This window comes from Lemur catta, chromosome 3 (assembly GCF_020740605.2).
Source record: "Lemur catta isolate mLemCat1 chromosome 3, mLemCat1.pri, whole genome shotgun sequence".
Classification (NCBI taxonomy): domain Eukaryota; kingdom Metazoa; phylum Chordata; class Mammalia; order Primates; family Lemuridae; genus Lemur; species Lemur catta.
In genome coordinates, this window is record NC_059130.1 from 122,571,455 (window position 1) to 122,590,561 (window position 19,107).

At 44.2% G+C, this 19,107-nt stretch overlaps 1 protein-coding gene across 1 annotated transcript in view; it reads left to right on the forward strand.

Annotated features, from left to right (window-relative positions):
• The first annotated feature begins 5,861 nt into the window (after window positions 1–5,861).
• Window positions 5,862–19,107, forward strand: part of DNAJC11 (DnaJ heat shock protein family (Hsp40) member C11) — a 64,325-nt gene continuing 51,079 nt past the window's right edge. The window contains exon 1 of the mRNA XM_045546249.1: window positions 5,862–6,074. Coding sequence (XP_045402205.1) covers window positions 6,003–6,074 — 72 coding nt within the window. The 5' untranslated portion in view covers window positions 5,862–6,002. The remainder of the gene's footprint in view (window positions 6,075–19,107) is intronic.

A 19,107-nucleotide genomic window follows, 5' to 3' on the forward strand; every position in this document is an offset into this window, starting at 1 on the left:
ACAGCAACCTCAAACTCCTGGGCTCAAGTGATCCTCCTGCCTCAGCCTCCCAAATAGCTGGGACTACAGCCATGTGCCACCATGCCCAGCTAATATTTTCTATTTTTAGTTGTTTCACTAATTTCTTTCTATTTTTAGTAGAGACGGGGGTCTCGCTCTTGCTCAGGCTATTCTCGAACTGCTGAGCTCAAGCAATCCTCCTGCCTCAGCCTCCCAAAGTGCTAGGATTACAGGCGTGAGCCACTGCCCCCGGCCACTAATGTTTAAAAAAAAAAAAAAAAACCAAAACCATGACAAATAGAGCCAGGGAAGGCCAAGAAGAAAGGGTTCTCACACTTGTATGCCTGGCGGCAAAAACTGTCACAAAAGACTGCAAAACCACAACCTTGCACAAAGGCCATCACAACCTTACACAAAAAATACTTCTCCTAGGACATCTCCCCAGCAACTGCCTGTCCAACCTTGGACTGGTGTCACCCTTGTTATTGATCTTTGTAGCCAAGGATAATTATTTCAAATCATTCACGTAATCCTCCTCATTTTTTCATTTAAAAACTTCCGTCTTCCTTCACCTCCCTGAATACACACACAGTTTACTATGGCATGCACATTCCCACTGCAATGCTCTCTTCCCAAATAAATACGTTTTTCTTTTAGAGCTGCGGTCCCCAACCCCTCCAGGGGCCAAGGACTGGTATTGGCCTGTGGCCTGTTGGGAACAGGGCCGCATGGCAGGAGGTGAGCAGGGGCAAGTGACTGAAGCCTCACCTGTATTTACAGCCGCTCCCATCACTCCCATCCCTCCACCCCCACCCCATCCGTGGAAAATTTGTCTTCCAAGAAACCAGTCCCTGATGCCAAAAAGGTTGGGGACTGATGTTAGAGAGTCTCTGTTTGCTACTTAGGTTGGCCCGCCTTACCTACACCAATAAAGCAGGAAAAGGTTTCTGCAGAACTAGAGAATTACAGAAGGGGAAGATTGGTCAGAGGGAACTCTCCACGAAGAAGCTGTAGAGATAAAAAGAAGGAAGACACAAGAGAGAGAAGAAAAAGTTTACTTGATCCGCTGAGGTCTAAGATGTTTTACTGGAATCCCAAAGAGAGAAGAAGGAATCATTTCACAGTCACAACAGGAGGCTAAAGGAAGTGAAACGATTTCGCAGAAGTGCCGGAAAACAAACTAATCGCCAAAGTAAATTTCTCTACCGGGAGAAAATATCCTTTATTAATGGAAGCAAGAGAAAGGCATTCTTAGATAAGCAAAAGCCGAGAGAGTTCTCCAAAACTAGGCCCCACTCAAGGAAATGCCACAGGGTGTTTTTTAGGCTGAAAGTCAGTGGCCCTAATGGAGGCTCAGAGATGCAGCCAAGGATGACAGACAAAGACAGGCAAGGAGCGTTCCAGGAACTAGCAGGGTCTTTCTTCTGGCTAGAACCAAACATCCATGAAGGAGAGTCAGAGTCCACAAGGCTGAAAGACATGTGAACCCAGATCACCAAGGCTCCTAAATGCCAGGCAGGAGGAAAAGGAAAGAGGGACAGGTCCAGGGAAACAGCGGAGAGAGGGACAAAGCGCAGTAGTCCAGAACAGAGAAGTTATAACAAAGGAGAAGGTGGGTGATATCATTAAATATTGCTTAGTCCACATAGACGGCATGTAAACAAATGCTACTAGATTTGGAGCTCAAGAAGTCACAGGCAACTTTGAGAAGGTGGCCTTCATGAAGCGGTGGGCATGAGCTCCGCGTGGCACAGAATTCAAGCGTGAGCAGTAGAGGAAGCAGAAGCATAGGTGCTTCCACTTGGAAGTCTAACAGAGACCTTGCTCTACTCCAGAACCAAACTCTTGGTTACTCCCCTCCGGAGCCTGCCTCTTCCCTAGTCTTCCTCAGCTCGTAAATGGCCTTACTACATAGCAGCTCAAGCCGAAATATGGGAGTAGCCACTGATTCTTCTCTTTCTTTTGTCCCCCAGGCCCAATCCATCAGAAATGCCTGTTGAATCCAGTCCCATGTGTAGTCTATGTCTGACCATCCCCATTGCTCCCAGCTTAGTCCAAGTCCAAGGCCACCAGCGTCTCTTCCTGCAAACAAAGCAATGACCTCTAAGGGAGTAGCAGTGATGGAATGCTTCCGTTCTTGCTCCCTTAACCCAATCTCCCTGGAGTGATCTTTCGGGGGAAAAAATCAGACCATGTCACTTCCCTGCTTAAAATCCTTCAATGCTCCCCATTGTGACCAGAACAAAATTTAAATTTCTGACCATGGCCTTTAAGGCCCTCGGTGGCCCTGCCCTGGTTTGGCTCCTCTCGCCCCTTGTCCTATGCCCTGCCCCCTTCCTCAGCCTCTGCCCTCTGGCTCTTTCCCCATCCTGCACACAACGCTGTTTCTGCCTCAGAGCCGTTGCCCCAGAAGGTTCTTCTCCCAGGTCTTGCAAAGCTGGGTCCCGTCATTCGGTTCACAGTGACCTCCTGGGGTAGATCTTACCTGAACAAACAACGTGCAGTAACTTTGCTCACCTCAGCTGCTCTACCGCCACATCGCTGTGCTGTATTTTATCACAGCACTGACCTCTGAAATCTCCTCGTGTAGTAACTAACCTGCTTGTCTGCGCCCTGACCCCACTGGAGTGTTAATCCCACCAGCACAGAACTTATTTCCCTCGTGGGAACTGCTGAGACCCCAGTGCCCACTCCTGGACTCGGTCTCCAAACTTAAAGATGAGCGGAGTAAACACTGCGGGGGGTGGGGGGGGTGGAAATGCACAGGGCATTAACAAGAGACAGAAGTAAAACTGCCAAGCAACACTGTGGTCCAGTCGAAGTCAGAGGGTGTGAACTTTGTGCTTTCCCAGACTTTCTCCAGCTACTCCTGACAGCCTGGGAGGAGTGTGGAAGCGTAGTCCACAGAGACAAACCGGATTTGGACAGAGCCAAAGGGCAAAGGGCTATGATACTGCTGAATGGCTGAGAAAGCAGACTGGAACGGGATCCAGCTGGGTCCCTCTAACGGCGCTGATGCACGCGGGTGGATTCATACATAGGACCAAGGACCTAAAGTCCAAAACAGCAGGGAAAACCAGTCCCACAGGCACAATGCAAGATGTCACTGCAGGTAAAATGCCGAGTGGGCTGAGACCCTCAGCAGGGGCGACCCCTCAGCCTCTCTGGGAGGCTGTCTCAGCAGAGACAGGTGCGGCTCTTCCTCTGGGTATCTTGACCCTTCTGCAATGATCACCTTGGCTAAAGTGACTAGGCACTAAATGCTCAGGGAGCAGATGATATCGAGAAAATTTAATCCTTGAGTGGCTTCAAATTCTCCCGTCTTTCCTTTAGCTAAGGATTCTTCCCCATCTCCTCTAACAGGGTTATCAGTGCTCACGAGGGAACGCAGGAACGGGCTATGAATGGCAAGCAAGCACTAAATCCCAGTCTGGACTCAGTGACAATGGCATAATAAAAAGATTATAGGTAATTTTTCCTCCTGAATTATAGAGAAGGGGTGTGGATTCAGCTCAGCTGTCGAAGGGGTGGGGACAGGCTGCCCACCACTCTTCTCAGGACTATTACTCAGGAAAGGGGGGAAGGACTGAAGGGACTCTGCTTGGGGCTGCAAATAAAAATACAGGATGCCCAGGTACATTGAATTTCATATAAACAACAAATAGTTATTCGTATATGTATATGCTCCCATGGAATATTAGTGTAATTATACTAGAAAATTATTCATTACTTACCTAAAATTCAAATGTAGCTGGGCATCCTGTATTTAATCTGACAATCCCACCTCCAGTACATGCTAGAAGGCAGGGCCCAGCACTGAGTCGAGCCATTAAACAAAGAAACTTTCCTGTGCTGGAAGCCAAAATGTCTTGGGGTCATTCTGAATATGAATAATGGTGAAGATAAATGTCCTCATGTTTACAATTTAAAGATGAAAGAATTCAATAACAGTTGCATATATGTATATATTATATATAACAAATGCATACATAAAATATGTACACACGTACATATAGTTATATATTACATACATATATTAGGTTTTGCTTTACAGCTAAGTTACAAATTGCTTTGTGGTTTTACGCAATAAAAAGAAAACAAAAGTGCAAGATGTGAGTTAAAGTGGCTGAGTTTTGTCAGTTGCTCTGGCATGAGTTGTGGGATGTGTGTTTTTAACTCATAAATTTGCACTGATCCCAGTACCCATGATTTTGCCCACCACAGATTAGGGTTTTGGAGGGGAGATGTGAGCAAGCCGGCCTCTGAAGCAAACCTATTCCTGAGGCCTGTGGTGTGTATCTAAGTCAGCTTTCCATTTATCACAACCACTTTCCAAGTAGCCATAATATAAAATCTCGTGGGCCCAAAAGAAGATAGACACAGAGCATCCCTGAGTCACTATTTATTTTGTTTGAGTGGTGATAAAAACCAGGTCATTCTCAACCACAGAAACACAGACCTGGGCGTATTGAAACATATGTTATGTTCCATTTATATAATTCGTAGAGGCTGTGTTTTCCAAAGCAGAGGAGGGATGGCAAGAACTCCTCTACCCAAGTGAGCATTATGGCCCAATTAATGTCTACAAACCTAAGGAAAAAAGAAATGTCTCAACATTGCAGTTTCTTTCCCCCAGCCTCTCTGTATGAAATTCTTAAAGACCAGCCAATGTCAGCATGCAGTTTAGCTCTAATCACAGCTCTGCAAAGGAGAAAAAAGAGAAGCCCATAAAAATTCCTTAAGAGCTGATGGACCATGGAAGCTGTTGAGGGGAAGCCTCACGCAACTAAAGAAATAGCCCTTAATTTACAACCTGGCTGTCAGTTCCAGACGGGCACAACATTCCTGAACAATCCGTCTCAGCACACCTAAGCGTCTCGTGCCAAAAGATACTAAGAGGACAGGGCAACTTGGAAGAAACGATACATGGGCCCAGATGGTGCACATCTGGCTAAAAATTACGAAGAGAATGAAATCAACTTCTCAAATCCACATACAGCTGTTTGGAGCTTCCCAGGAGACCTGCTTATGAAGGGCAACAGGGATGGTTCTGGACTGCTGGTTAGTAAAGGAACAACAAAGGTTCCTGAGAGTTGGTACTGGGCAGCAAGAACCTAACAAGTGGCAACAGTATGGGCTGCTGCCCATCTTCTCTTGGCAGTGGCACCATTTCAAAGTCATTTAAATTATTTAGATTATTTTAACCAAGACATCTTTAATAATGCACCAAACAGCAGGCACCAGGTTGAAATCAATTAGACTCCACTGCTAAGTCATAACAAAGAAATCTACAGGAGAATGGCTCAGGGGTAGGCGCCGTAGGTACACACGCCTGTCAGAGACAATTATATTAGGAACCAAAGGAGGGAGTATTGCCTCGTCATTTAGGCAGCAGAAAAGATGGACAGGTGCCCCTAAATTTAGGGCAATGATAAATAAGGTGAGGAAGGCCCCTTGTCGGGGTGGTAAGGCTTCAGGGTGGCCAACGGTAAAGGCAATGGGGAGAGGAACAAATCTCATTTTGCAGGTTTTCTGTGCAAACAAAAGTTAGCAAGTGGGGCCAAGGAGAGCCTCCCGCCGGCAGGGCTCTGGTGATCGGGTGGGGACGTCTGGGCTCTGGATGCGCCCTGCACCGGGGAGCACCGCGCGCTTCTTCCCCATATCCGACTTTAAAGTTTCCCTTCCTAGTTCAGGAAAGGCCCTAGGGTTGGATCTCGGGCCCGGGTGCGCAGCCTCGCCGCGAGCGGGCCCGTGGGCAGCACGTGGAGGGCCCAGCGTGGCCACCCCTCGCGCTGCCACCCGCCCGGACCATCCAGACGCCGCGTGCCGGCTTCAGCCGCGCGGGGGCGCACCGCGCAGGCGCGCTCCTGCAGGGGGCGAGCGGCTCCGGGCCGCCAGGGGCCGCTGTGGCGCAGCCGGGCCGGGCCGCATCGCCCGGCTGCGGATCGCCGGGCCCTCTTGGGCACGGCCTTGCCGGTTTGGCGGGGTGAAAGGTTGCGAAGATGGCGACGGCCTTGAGCGAGGAGGAGCTGGACAATGAAGACTATTACTCGTTGCTGAACGTGCGCAGGGAGGTGAGGCCTGCGGCGGGACGCCGTCGGGGCTGAGGCCAGGCCAGATCAGTCGGGAGGGCTGGGCTGGGGGCGACGGCCCCGCCCCCGCCACAGGCCGCCCGGGCCGGCTGGAGAGGCCGCGTGACCCCGCCGACGTGCACGCCCGCTGGCCAACGGAGCCGTCCCCGCCGCCCGGACCCTCCCGCCGTGGGTGCCGGGGTCGGCCTCTGCTCCTGCTCTCGGCGGCCGGTGCGCCGCGTGCGCTCTGTCCAGGCAGGGCCAGAGGTCCCCACACCCACAGGAGGAAACAGGGGCCCCCAGGAGGCTACCCGAGTGGGGTTCCCAGTCCCCCGGAACCCGGTACTGCGGTCGGCTCACATAGCCGCCCTGGCTGAGGGCCTGTGTCATCGCTTGCGGTCAGCACGATGGCAAACTGAGTCTTGGGTACCAAGGTCACGGCTACTAGGGAACTTCCCCAAAACTCTGTCCAGTCCCCGAGCCTTTCGTGGGGACGTCCTGCTCTGAAGTGAGTCTAGCCCCAGAGGCACGCGTCTCCTACCTGTATTCATTCCCCTGAGCTGCTGTCCAGAAATGTAAGGTAGAGCCTTCAAGACATACAGCCTCTACTCGGAGGCCGCAGACTGGGAAGAAGTCCTAGGCCAAGAAAGAAATGGTGCCCTCACAATGGCTTCGGCATTCATACTAAGTGTTTGTACCTTGTTTCCTCACCGAATAAAGATAATGCGCGAGAGTCTCACCGACGTAGTCTGGCACGCAGCAGGGCCCCCGTGCATTTCCTGCCTTGATAACTAGTCTGGAGTTGAGATCGGTATGAAGGTCAGGAAGGCTTCCAGGGTCAGGTCATAAAGTGGATCGTTTATCTGCTGGGTCCAGACTTTTCAGCCCTGCCAGAGAATCTCTAATTCCATCTCTCAGGTTTTCCAGGGGTGATCGAAGATATCCTAGTTTGTCTATCCTAAGCAAAGCTGGTCCAGTGTATGTTGTCAGTAAATATTGGTCTGTATGGTGTTAATTGTAACTATTAATAGCATTCTTTTGAGTGCTTACTTTGTGCAGGGCTGCCGTACTGAATGAACACTTTATGTTGTTGGTTAATTCTCATGACAGCCGTTAAGGTAGGTGTGATAGTCCTCGATTGATAGTTGAAGAAACTGTAGAGAGATTAAGTAACTTCTCTAAAGTCACACCACTAGAGTGCAAAAGCCTGAGCAGTCTGACTCTGGAGCCCAGACTCTTGAGCTCTATGCTGTTCTGCTACCTTACCTTACCAGTCCTCCGACTGCAAAGTTGCTGGTTCTGGTACTATATCCTTGGGCTCCCCACATAAGAATCTCACAAATGTATGAGTCGTTATACCATGAAAACATCCATTGAAATATTTTGGGGAATAGGAGATCTTGTTAGGCAGCTATAGGGCATGTGGGGGATCTTGTTCTCAGTTTGTAACTAATCAACCATGAGGCTTTGGGCAAATCACTTCTTTACCCTTCAGTCAGTCTTTTTCCCTTTGAATGAAGATGTCTGGCTAGTTGTTGTTTTGGGGTTTTTTTGTTTTTTTAATTTTTTAAGAGACAGACTTTGCTCAGTCACCCAGGCTGGAGTGCAGTGGCCCACTCATAGCTCACTGCAGCCTCAAACTCCTGGGCTCAAGTGATCCTCCCACCCCAGCCTCCTGAGTAGCTGGGACTATAGGCAAGTGCCACCACACCTGTCTAATTTTGTTTTTAAATTTTTTGTAAAGACATGGTCTTACTCTGTTGCCCAGGCCGGTCTCAAACTCCTGTTCTCAAGCAGTCCTCCTGCCTCGGCCTTCCAAAGTGCTGGGATTACAGGCATGAGCTACCACGCCCAGCCTGGCTAGTTGTTTAAGTTTTTTCCAGTTCTTGGAAGCCAAACAGTAAGTGAAGCCAGTCTTTCTGAAATCAGCCTTTCTTATTGCTCATTTATAGTTAGTCTGGGTTATCAGGAATTGAGCAGCCATTTATCAGGCTTACTGAACTTTAGGCAGCTGCAGATCGAAAAGATCTAGAAGAATAGGCATAGCCGAAGTCCTAGGTAAACATTTGTCAAAAATATACCTTGAAACTGCTTGAATTTTAGGGGCTGTCATTGGTATTGGACTTGTGGATAGAAGCCAAAGAAATATTTCTTTTGAAAAATTTTTACTTTTCCCAGTAAGTCAAGGCACTTCTGTATTTATGGGCTACAGGTTAAATCTTTATGAAATATACCGTCTTGCTTAAATCATTTTGTGTTGCCTTTGTCAACAAACTCTGTTCAATATCGTCATCAGGTGTGGTATGCCCATTTCCTGTCCCAGGATTCCACTAGCAGCTCTGAAGGTGATGTCTGGACTTGGTATTTACTAGAACTTTTTTGTGTGTGAAATCAAACCTGAAGTTGAAATAACATGATTTAGTTGGAGGAAAAAGTAGAAGTAATCATAATTCCTGCACGTGTGGTTGGAAGAATACATTAATACCTGTTTATGTGTTTGCTATCAGTTCTAGAGCTAGCTTCCATTTAATTATAACTGTGAGAGGCAAAGTGCTCTTTCCACTGGTACCTCAAAGACTCTTCAAAAGAGTATCTTCAGAACTCTCAATGTTCAGTAGAGTTCAGAGAGTTTTCCTTAGATATCTCAAATGGAGGCTGGGCACAGGGGCTCACACCTGTAATCCCAGTGCTTTGGGAGGCTGAAATAGGAAAATCACTTGAGACCAGCCTGGGCAATGTAGTGAGACCCCATCTCTACAAAAAATTTAAAAATTACCTGGGCATGGTGGTGTACACCTGTAGTCCTAGCTGCTTGGAAGACTGAGGTGGGAGGATAGCTTAAGCCCAGGAGTTTGAGGTTACAGTGAGTTATGATCCAGCCACTATGCTCCAGCCTGGGCAACACAGCTACCCTGTCTCAGAAAAGAAAAAGAAAAGAAATCTGCAATGGAAGCAACTTAAGATAAACCCAGGGGATTCTACTTTAAACTTGTAAACATAATAGGATTATACAATTGGAGTGATGTAGAAATGTCAAAAATCAGCTTAAGAATCTCCCTTCTAAGGTTTTAAACTTTAAAATATACCCTTAAATTTGTACTCAAGAAAATGAAGTGGGAAGCTAGACAGGACCACCAAATTCTGCTGTAAACAAGACTCGTGATCTTTAATGATTCCGTTTCTCTAGTGTTCTAGATTTCTTGTTTACAGAGCAGAGCCGTCATCTGCCCTACCTGCCTCACACTGAGGGGAGGGAGTAATTAATTTATCATTAACCGGGCACACGGAAACCAGGTTGGCTTTCTGGTTTAGCGTTGTTAGGTGCATTATGTGGTACCTAGAATCTAACTCATCTGAGATTTCCAGGATGATTTTCTAAAATTTATTTGGAGAAAGGATTGCTTACCAGTACATCAGAGTTAAATTTTCCTGATTCTCACACTTTTTATGGAAATTTTAATTGACACTTTAAAACCTAATTTATTCCTAAATAATTGACTCTGGTTCCTAGTTTATCAATATCCTGTTTCCTTTGAAAGAATTTCATTTTTACAGCATGTCATTCAGCAGTGTTTATAAATGTTAGGTAAAAAATGAAGTTGTTAATAAATAAAAGTTTTGTTCCTATAGTCCATGTATGGATGTCAGGGATCTGGAGTCTTCATCTTTCAAGAGCAGCCATAAAACCACAAGTCCAAAAGTATCAACTACCAATAAAACGTTTTCCCCAAGTCCCCGCATTTTAATTCCTTCCCTGGAATGAAGCCAGTTGTCTGGGTTTCTTGGGCTACAGGTTACAGCCACAGAGTGAGAGTAAACATTTGAGTTTGGACTGCAGATGGGAAGAAAAGGCTAGAGCAGTAGAGGAAGGTCCACTGGTCAGTCTCAGGATTGACCTAGGGTCAAAGTCACCCACGAAAGAGGAGGCAGCAGACTGCCTTCCCCAGCAACCAGGACAACTCTGCTGTCTGCTGAAATTGAGTTGTAAAAGGTTCAGCTGAGCCAGGTGCACACGCAGAGCCCTGAAGCAGTGAGACATGTCTGTTGGTTCCTTGTTTGCTTATCTACCCTCGTGGTGGGCAGTTAATTTAGTTTTAATGAGGGAAATAAAGATGGGTCTGAGAAGGTCAGTTCCTTCAATGAGTTTCCCATCTCTATGCTGTATTCAAAGTTTGATATTCATAACAATGACCCCTGTTAAATGTGTCCCTTGGGCACATAGGGTTCAGCCTTGGTTGCCCAAAACAGGACTTAAGCAGATGACCACATTCCTTAGGGTGTCTCATAAGCCAAGAAGCTGAGGAACCGGAATTTCAGCCCACGCTGACTGTCACTTGGGTGATCTTGAACAAGTCATTTAATCTGTCAGAGCCTCTGCTTGCTGGCAGAATGGAGGCAACAGCACTTCATAGTTACTGAGAGGATAGAGGGACGCCTCTGTAGGGCTTCGCACCCAGAAAGTCCTGTATTCAAATCCCACTTTTCACTCCTGTGGGAGTTTTATGCCTCTAGGCTAGTAGTTTAACCTTTCTGCTCCTTGTTTTCTTTACTGGGGAAATGTGGGTAACAGATAATAATGTCCTGAGCATTTGCTTGCCACGGGCCAGGATGACGTGTGACTATCTGGTAAGGATATATAGAAAGTGACTGATAGAAGTAAGTATTCAGTTAATACGTACTGTTATTTTCTTGGATTTTGATAAGTATGAAGTTTTGCTTATGTAAAAGAGACATACATATACATGGAAAGCCTTTGTATGCTTCATCCTGGCTAAATTTGCTGTTCATCTGTTGTCTTACTAAAAAACATAGTACCAGAATTTATGCTAAGCATTAGTTTATGAATTCCTGAAGTTTTCTTTACTCTTCCTGTTCAAAATGCTGAGTTTATTTTCTTCAGAGGACAGTTATCTATGAGAACTGTGCTTCCTGCAGAGTTGACTTGGGGGTTGGGGCTTCCTTGACATTGGGGCTAAGCATGGGAGTAGGATGCGAGCTCAGGGGCAATCCAGCAAAGGGGTGTCTGGGGTAAAGGCAGAATAGGACCCAAGATACAGTTGTGGGCTCTCAACTCTGAAGGGGCCTGCAAATGTGGGTGGGCAGTGGGTTGTTGCGAAGCTGCGTGTGTGTGGGGAAGGAGAGGTGAGGATGCCCAGCCAGTTCCAGTGTCATCTTATAAGGTAGTCAGCAAACAACGTGAGGTTAGATTTGAAAATGTGTTTCTTTAATGAACTGTAAGCCAGTTATTACCTTTCTGCTTTGGGCATTTCAAACAATTGCTTCTTGAAATTTTAATGCTCTAGTTTTGCATTATCTACCAAAATACCTTTTTTTTCTTCCTTAAAAAGAATTTAATTGAAAGCTTTTGTATTTGCTGTGAGTTTATTAATAAAACAATGGAAAAGAAAATCCAGGACATGAGAGCAGCAGGTTTTGCCTGGCTATAGGATTTTAGTGTTTGCTTTTATTAAACTTTCATTTTAATTTATTTATACCCTGCCTTGTTCAGGAAAGGATATAAGAAAACTAACCTGAATAAACAAAATAAAATAGCCCACATTTTTTAAAGGGGGCACACATGTTTTAAAAAGAAGACCATTGGGAATATTGCTGCATCATCACCGCTGATGTGGCGCATACATTATACAGATCCCACTGCCTGGAAGAAGCTTGTAGCCTGGAGTGAAGCCTCCTCCAAGACAGAGCCTGATGGCTCGATGCCTGTTTGGCTCACAGACTGTCAGAACCACTTGTGCATGTTCTGCCTGTTATGAGTGTACAATATTCCACCCTTAGTTTGCAGAAGCCAGAAAACTCTTCAGCAGTAAAATGCCAGGCCAGTAGGGATCAAACACTTTGAGAAGTCTGCATGAGTGGGCTGGATATAACAGATGGACATGGACAAGGAAAACATAAGGTCAGGTTTTAGGGAAAAATAAGCCAAATTCTTGATGTGAAGATAGGATCTGAGCCATCAATTCTGACAAAAGTTCAAAAGGAACTCTGGAGCTTGTTTCTAGAGACTCTGGCCTCTTTATGTACTATATTGTGCCTCATGAGCACCAAAAGAATGCATGGATATGACCAGGAAGAGGAATGAAAACAAAGTTGTGCAATGATAGGAAAATATTTCCTAAGCCCTTGGAATGGTCTCATCAGGAATCAGAATTTCTGCTCCTTTGGCCCATTTCTGTTATTTCTGCAGAGATACAAGTTGGAGGATATGATTCCCCCTCTGCCCTGTAAACCTTAAAGGTGATGTGCCTCCTGCCTGTTTTTAGTATTTGGGATTCTGTGGTTACTGATTGTCCGATCTTTTTTTTCAAATTTATATTGCCATCTTGGCATATTGTGTTCTGTGAGTTTTATGAGTTTTTCCTTAACTCTAGGTTAAGTAGAGCTCAAGGTGAAGTAGAACTTACTAAGTTTCAAAGGTTATTCCTAGTTGTGGAAACTTGGAATTGTTTGATCAGTTTCCTGTTGAGCTCTTGTGACTCATTTATGCTTTGGTTACTTCAAAATGAAAAGTCCTAAAATGGCTGTAGGGGGCAGATTTCCAAAATCATGTGAAATGTAGTGTGTGCACCTGACCTGTGGTAGAACGCAGGGGTGTTAGAGAAGGACAGCTGAAACCACTTAGCCTGCACCTTGCATGATTAAGCGCTAATGAGCATTTGTTGCTGGTGATTTGAAACGGCTGGAGACCGTGGTGGAGGCTTGGAAAGACGTCTTTGTGAAAACAGTGGCTTTAAAGAACTCAGCCTCTGGAGTCAGGTCTGAGTTTGACTTTTTCTTTTTTCTTTTTCCCTTCTCCAGACAGAGTCTTGCTCTGTCATCCAGGTAGAGTGCAGTGGCATCATCATAGCTCACTGCAACCTCAAACTCCTGGGCTCCATCAATCCTCCTTCCTCAACCCCACAAGCAGCTGAGACTACAGGCACGTGCCACCGTGCCTGGCTAATTTTTCTATTTTTTTGTAGAGATCGGGTCTCGCTTGTGCTCAGGCTGGTCTCAAACTCCTGGGCTCAAGCGATCCTCCCACCTCAGCCTCCTAGAGTGCTAGGATTATAGGCATGAGCCACTGCACACAGCCTGGATTTTTGTCTGTAAAATGGGGATTCTCATACCACCCTCAAGACATTTTGTGAGTATTAAAGAGGAAATGTCAGTGGAATTATTTGTTAGCTATAAATCTATACAGATGTGTTTGTGAGACCATTGACAATGTGAAGTCTCCTTTGGCTTCTGTGATGTTCTTGGTCTTCATTTTTCTCTTTGCCTGTTGCTCGTTCTCTGTCCTCCTTAGAGAGTCATTTCCCAAGGTTTAGTCCTCGCCTCCTTGCCTCTTGCTTTTCAGCCCTGCATCTCTGTCTGCCTTCCGGACGTTATGCCGACGTGCTTAAATTCATTTCCTCCTCTCTTGACTACCTCCCAATTTCCCCCAATGCATACAGTCGAGCCTAAAGCCTGGAATGTTCTTTGATGCTTCATCTCTATTTAGCATTCCGTACAGAGCTAAATCATACTTTTAGTTGTCCCATAGAACTCTCAGATTCTGATCCCTTCATTTCTGTTTCAACTTCTACGCTGCTGGCCAGCCCCCATAATCCCTGAATTTCTGCTGCAGTTTCCTTCAAGTCTCTCTTGTTTTGGTTTTTGTCTGTTTTAGTCCAGCTGTACCAAATTAAGATTAACAAACAGTACTAGGTACATTATTTCTCTACCCAGAAACATTGTATGGCCTCCTCTTATTTCTTGGGTAAGGGTGAAACTCTGTCTCTATTTTTAAAGCCCCTTATACATTAGATGTTTTATGTACTTTCTGTCTACTCAGTGGTGACGTTCTGCCTTCTCTCACTGCAAAGGAAGCCCCAGGTGCTCAGGGAATGTGAGGTTCACCATTACATCCCCTGCACAGTGCCAGGCACATAACAGGTACTTGACAATGTTTGCTGAGAATGAGCAGCTGGGTGGATGTCCAAATTAGCTTCTTGCCTACTCCCTGCCACTTATGCGCCTTTACTCTTGCCAGTTTAGTCAGTGTTCTGTCTTTCTGTCCCCAGCACCAGCCTCTTTCCTCAGGGTATTTTCCCCTGAATTGCCTCGGCCCGTCTTGGACACCCAAAGCAAATCAAAATCCACCTTTTGTGTTCCCATTTATGTCTCACTGCCCTGAACTTATTTCTGCACCATTAATATTAGCATTTCTGTTTTATATTATTTAGTTAAATCCATGTGTATTTTTAGGGGTTTCTAGAAGGGGGAAACCCCACATCTATTTGTAATCTTCTTGAGGGCAGGGACCATATTGTATTTCTTTTGTATCTCTAGTGGTTCCTAAAGCCAGCTGACATTCAGTGAACTTACTGATTGAAGTGCTGAGTATTTGCTAATGCTGTATTCACCTTGTCTAGGTACATTTTACTTTATGAACTACCTGTATTCTTGAGGAATCCATTGCAGTTTGGGCAAACAAATTATTCTAGAGGAATTTATTATTGGAAGGAATGTATTAGTTATCAGTTAAATTTTCGCTTATGAAAATTGTTTGAAGTCAGGCACAAAAGGCAGATCAAATTCAAACACACGCCTTTGTGCTCAGGCCCCAGAGCAAGGGAAGCCTGTGGAGACTCGGTCCAAGACTGTGGATGTCGTGCTAGAATGTGCAACAGCGGCTTTTGCCTTGCTGGGCTTGTCCTTTTCATCTGGCAGAAATTGATTGTCTTCCTCTTGTGTTTCTTCGTTGCAGTGGGAAAAGGTTGCCTGTTTACCATCTTGTGCACTAGCACCCTTAATGTTTGTAAAAGAAACTAAGTTTCAGATGGATCAGATATACTTTTATATAGTTTTTGTGTGTGTGTCAGTTAAATAGAGCTGAATTTTTACAGTAAATATAGGTTAGTCTCACTTTAAATCGTATTTTACTTGAAATGTTCCTTACAAAGATTGGTCAGACAGAATGAGTTAGTATGGTCTACACCATGCTTGATGCTGTAGGATGATTCCATCTCCACTGCTGGGGTCTGTTGCTGTTTGAGGATGAATTCTGTGGACGGGAGCTTATTTCCAGGTCTTTCAAAGCTGTTCCACATGTAAATGGAAAGGGAAGAGGGCTGTTTTGAGCAGTAAAAATGGCATCAGAATATGGTGAGGCTGTATGTGAGTGGGGTTTTATCATGTGGAGCTTCAGGCTGCATAGTTGGAATCTTTACAAAATGAAGTAGAAAATTTTTTACCAAGTCCAGTTATATGGTTGCTTTTTAAATCACTTGATAGGTGAATGGCTTAGTGTCTTAGTGTAATCAATGTCTACTAAATGACAACAAATAATATGTGACACCTTTTTCCTCCGTGCTCTTACTCAGCAGAAAGCACCCATTGCTATCTTGGTGTTAATTAGCTCTGAAGTCTGCTTTTTCCTTTAAAGCATATGAGCACCAACCATCATACAAAATTACAGGTTTTTATTAGCTGATGCGGTTTATGTCAGATTATTGTGGAACATATGGACAATAATGAGCCTTCAGTTGTAATCAGGCAAACTTCCCAAAATCCAATAGAATGTAGTTTGTGGAGACTTAGTCCTGAAATTCAGTAATATACATACAGCTTGGAAGTTTGAGTTTGACATTATAGGCTTCAGTAACGACAAGCCTCATGGCTTTAGTATTCTCAAAGTGAATGTAAGTATGAGGTATTATTAAGTCATTACTTGTGTGCTCTATTCAGTCTTCAAAGTATCATCATCACGGTAGGTATGAGTGCAGTACACCAAACCAAAGGCTCTTCACTTGCCTGGCACAGCTGGTACTTACTGCACTTCTTGGTCCCCTAGCGGTTGAGTGAGGCCGTGTGACTAGTTGTAACCACTGGTATGAGTGGAAGTGATGTGTGTCACTTCCAGGCTCAAGCATCTAAATGCCAGTGTGAGCAAGAGGGTCTCATACTCTTCCCTCTGCCTTGGTGATTGACAGTGGTTCCAAAGGGTGACTGCTCTGTCAGCTGGGACCTGAGGACACTGCCAAGCAGAGTACTAGCCGACCTGAGATGGACATGTAAAGTGAGGGAGAAATAAACTTTTGGCATCTTTGGATTGTTTGTAACCACAGAATCATCTAGCCCAGCAGTTCCAAAGCTTTTTGGTGCCAGGACCCTTTTACATTCTTAAATTATTGAGGATCTCAAGGAGCTTTTGTTTATGTGGATTATAGCTATCCAGATTTAATTATAAGAGAAATTAAAACTGAGTAATTGATAAAATATTGCTGTAAAGCAAGACAAGTACTTCTTGTATTTTAGTTTAGGCACAAGGAAAACATAAGGATTTCAGAATAACTATATTGGACAGTAATGAGGTCACAGATACACAGATGTCCTATCAGGTATAACCAAAGGTAATAAGAACACTGCAAAAGAACTGAGAGTTAATTGGATTCATCTCTGAAAACTCTGGTATTTATACCCTAAAACTGCACCTTAGAAATTTCTGGAAAACATAAGACACACACACACACACACACACACACTCCATTAACCATTGGAACAATGGTATCACCTCATGTAGCCTCAAGAAGATCCCACTGTACACTCATGAGAGAATGAGAGTGAGAAAGGAAAATAGCAGTTTAGTATTATTATAAAAATAGTTTTGACCTGTGGATCCCCTGAAAGGGTCTTGGGGATCCCTGGAGTGCCCAGACCACACTTACGAACCATTGATCTAGCCTATCCTGACCAATGCGGTCACGGGGCAGACATACTAATACACCTCACACATATTAGCTTACTTTGTTAAATGAAGATGGAAAATCAAAGCAGAGTGGCAGTGTACTCTTAGAATATGTGCTATCAGGTTGATTCCAGAGATGGTCTCCATCACTAGAATTTATAGTTGGAAAGGTTAGCAATTTCATCAATTCTTAATAATTTAGGGGAAGCAAGCATGATGAAATTGGAGTCAGGAGACTTCTAAGCACGACATCACAGCAGAAATCAGAAGAGACAGTTGATAAATTTGACTCTGTAAAGATGAGACGTGTTTGTTAAAGGAACAAAAGTAAAACCTAAAAAGTATCATGAAAGACTAAAAAATTTGCAAGATGTTTATTTGTTAAGAGGTTCACATTTCTAACGTACGTAAGGAACTCTTAGAAATCAAAAAGATGAATATACTAATAGGAAAACAATACAAAGGAAATGAATAGATTATTTCATAAAAGAAATCTAAAATACAAATAAATATATGGACAAATGTTTGCCTTCACTAGTAAACAAATGCAAATTAAAAGAAGATATTTCTTTTTTTTTTTTTTTTGGCCTACCATATTGACAAAGTTTTGGGGTTTTTTTAATGATAATACTCAGTGCTGATGAGAGTGCTGCAGCCTGCTCAGCCAGGAGACAGGAGGTTTATTCTCTGGAGAAATTAGACCAGAGGGTCCTTAGAGCCTGGACAGTAGACACAAGAGAGGGCAGGAGTGGGGTGCCCTAAACAAAAACGTGAAGAAATAGAAGTTTATGCCCTGTAGGTGAGACTTAAGCTTTTTCCATTTGTTATCTGGGCTCTTCCTGAAAAAACTAACCTTTCAAAGAGAGAAGACCACCAAATGAGACTTCTGGGTCTCCTCCCAGGCATTTTAACAGAGAAGCCCACCAGATGAGAAGGCCTATTTACACATATAGAGGTACGACACAGCTTCATTTTTCACATTTCTATGTGTCTGTCACTAGTTCTTCTCCAACTTCTCAATAGACTTCTAATATTCCTCTTAATACAAATATATCAAGTAGTCCATCAATTCCATTTTTTTCCTGGGGCATTTCTTCCGGAAGTCTCTACATTATTTTGGTTGCTAGGCCTGCTAAACGAACATCACTATAGGATTTCCCATCACCATCTTCCTGGGACTCTTTTCCAGGGTTGGTCTCCTCTTTTCTGTATCCTATACCTTTTTCTTTCTTGGTTTTCTTTATTTTGGTGGAGTTCAGCCTCTAGTAGTTTCCCTTATAAAGGTTGGTTGAGAGAGAAAATTTTTTAAACTTTGTGTATCTCAAAATATTCTTATATTTTGCCTTTAGATTTTATAAATAGTTGGCTGAGTATAGAATTCTAGATTTCAATTTCTCTACATCCTGGCCAACACTTGTTATTTTCCGTTTTGTTTTGTTGTTTGATAGTAGGCATCCTGATGAGTGTGAGGTGGCACCTTGTGGTTTTGATTTGTATTTCCCCGATGATTAGTGATACTGAACCTCATTTTGTGTGCTTACTGACCATCTGTATGTCTTCTCTGGAGAAATGTCTGTTAAAAGCCTTTGCCTGTTTTTGAATTGGGTTTGCTTTTCTGTTGTTGAGTTTTAGGAACTCTCTATTCTAGATATTAATCTCTTATCAGATATATTTGCAAATATTTTCTCCCATTTCATGGGTTGCCTTTTTACTTTGTTGATATTGTCCTTTGATGCACAAAAGTTTTTAATTTTCATGAAGTCTAATTTTTTTGTCTTGTTTTGTTTTCTTTTGTTTTTGAGACAGAGTCTTGCTTTGTTGCCCAGGCTAGAGTGAGTGCCGTGGCATCAGCCTAGCTCACAGCAACCTCAAACTCCTGGGCTCAAGCGATCCTACTGCCTCAGCCTCCCGAGTAGCTGGGACTACAGGCATGCGCCACCATGCCTGGCTAATTTTTTCTATATATATTTTAGTTGGCCAGATAATTTCTTTCTATTTTTAGTAGAGACAGGGTCTCGCTCTTGCTCAGGCTGGTCTCAAACTCCTGAGCTGAAACAATCCCGCCTCGGCCTCCCAGAGTGCTAGGATTACAGGCGTGAGCCACTGCGCCCGGCCTAATTTGTTTTTTTTTTCTTTTGTTGCCTGTGCCTTTGTTGTCATATCTAAGAATCATGGCCAAATCCAATGTCATAAAGCTTTTCTCCTATGTTTTTTTCTGAGAATTTTATTGTTTAGCTCTTATGTTTAGGTCTTTGATCCATTTTGAGTTAATTTTTTTGTATGTTCTTAGGTAACTTCATTCTTTTA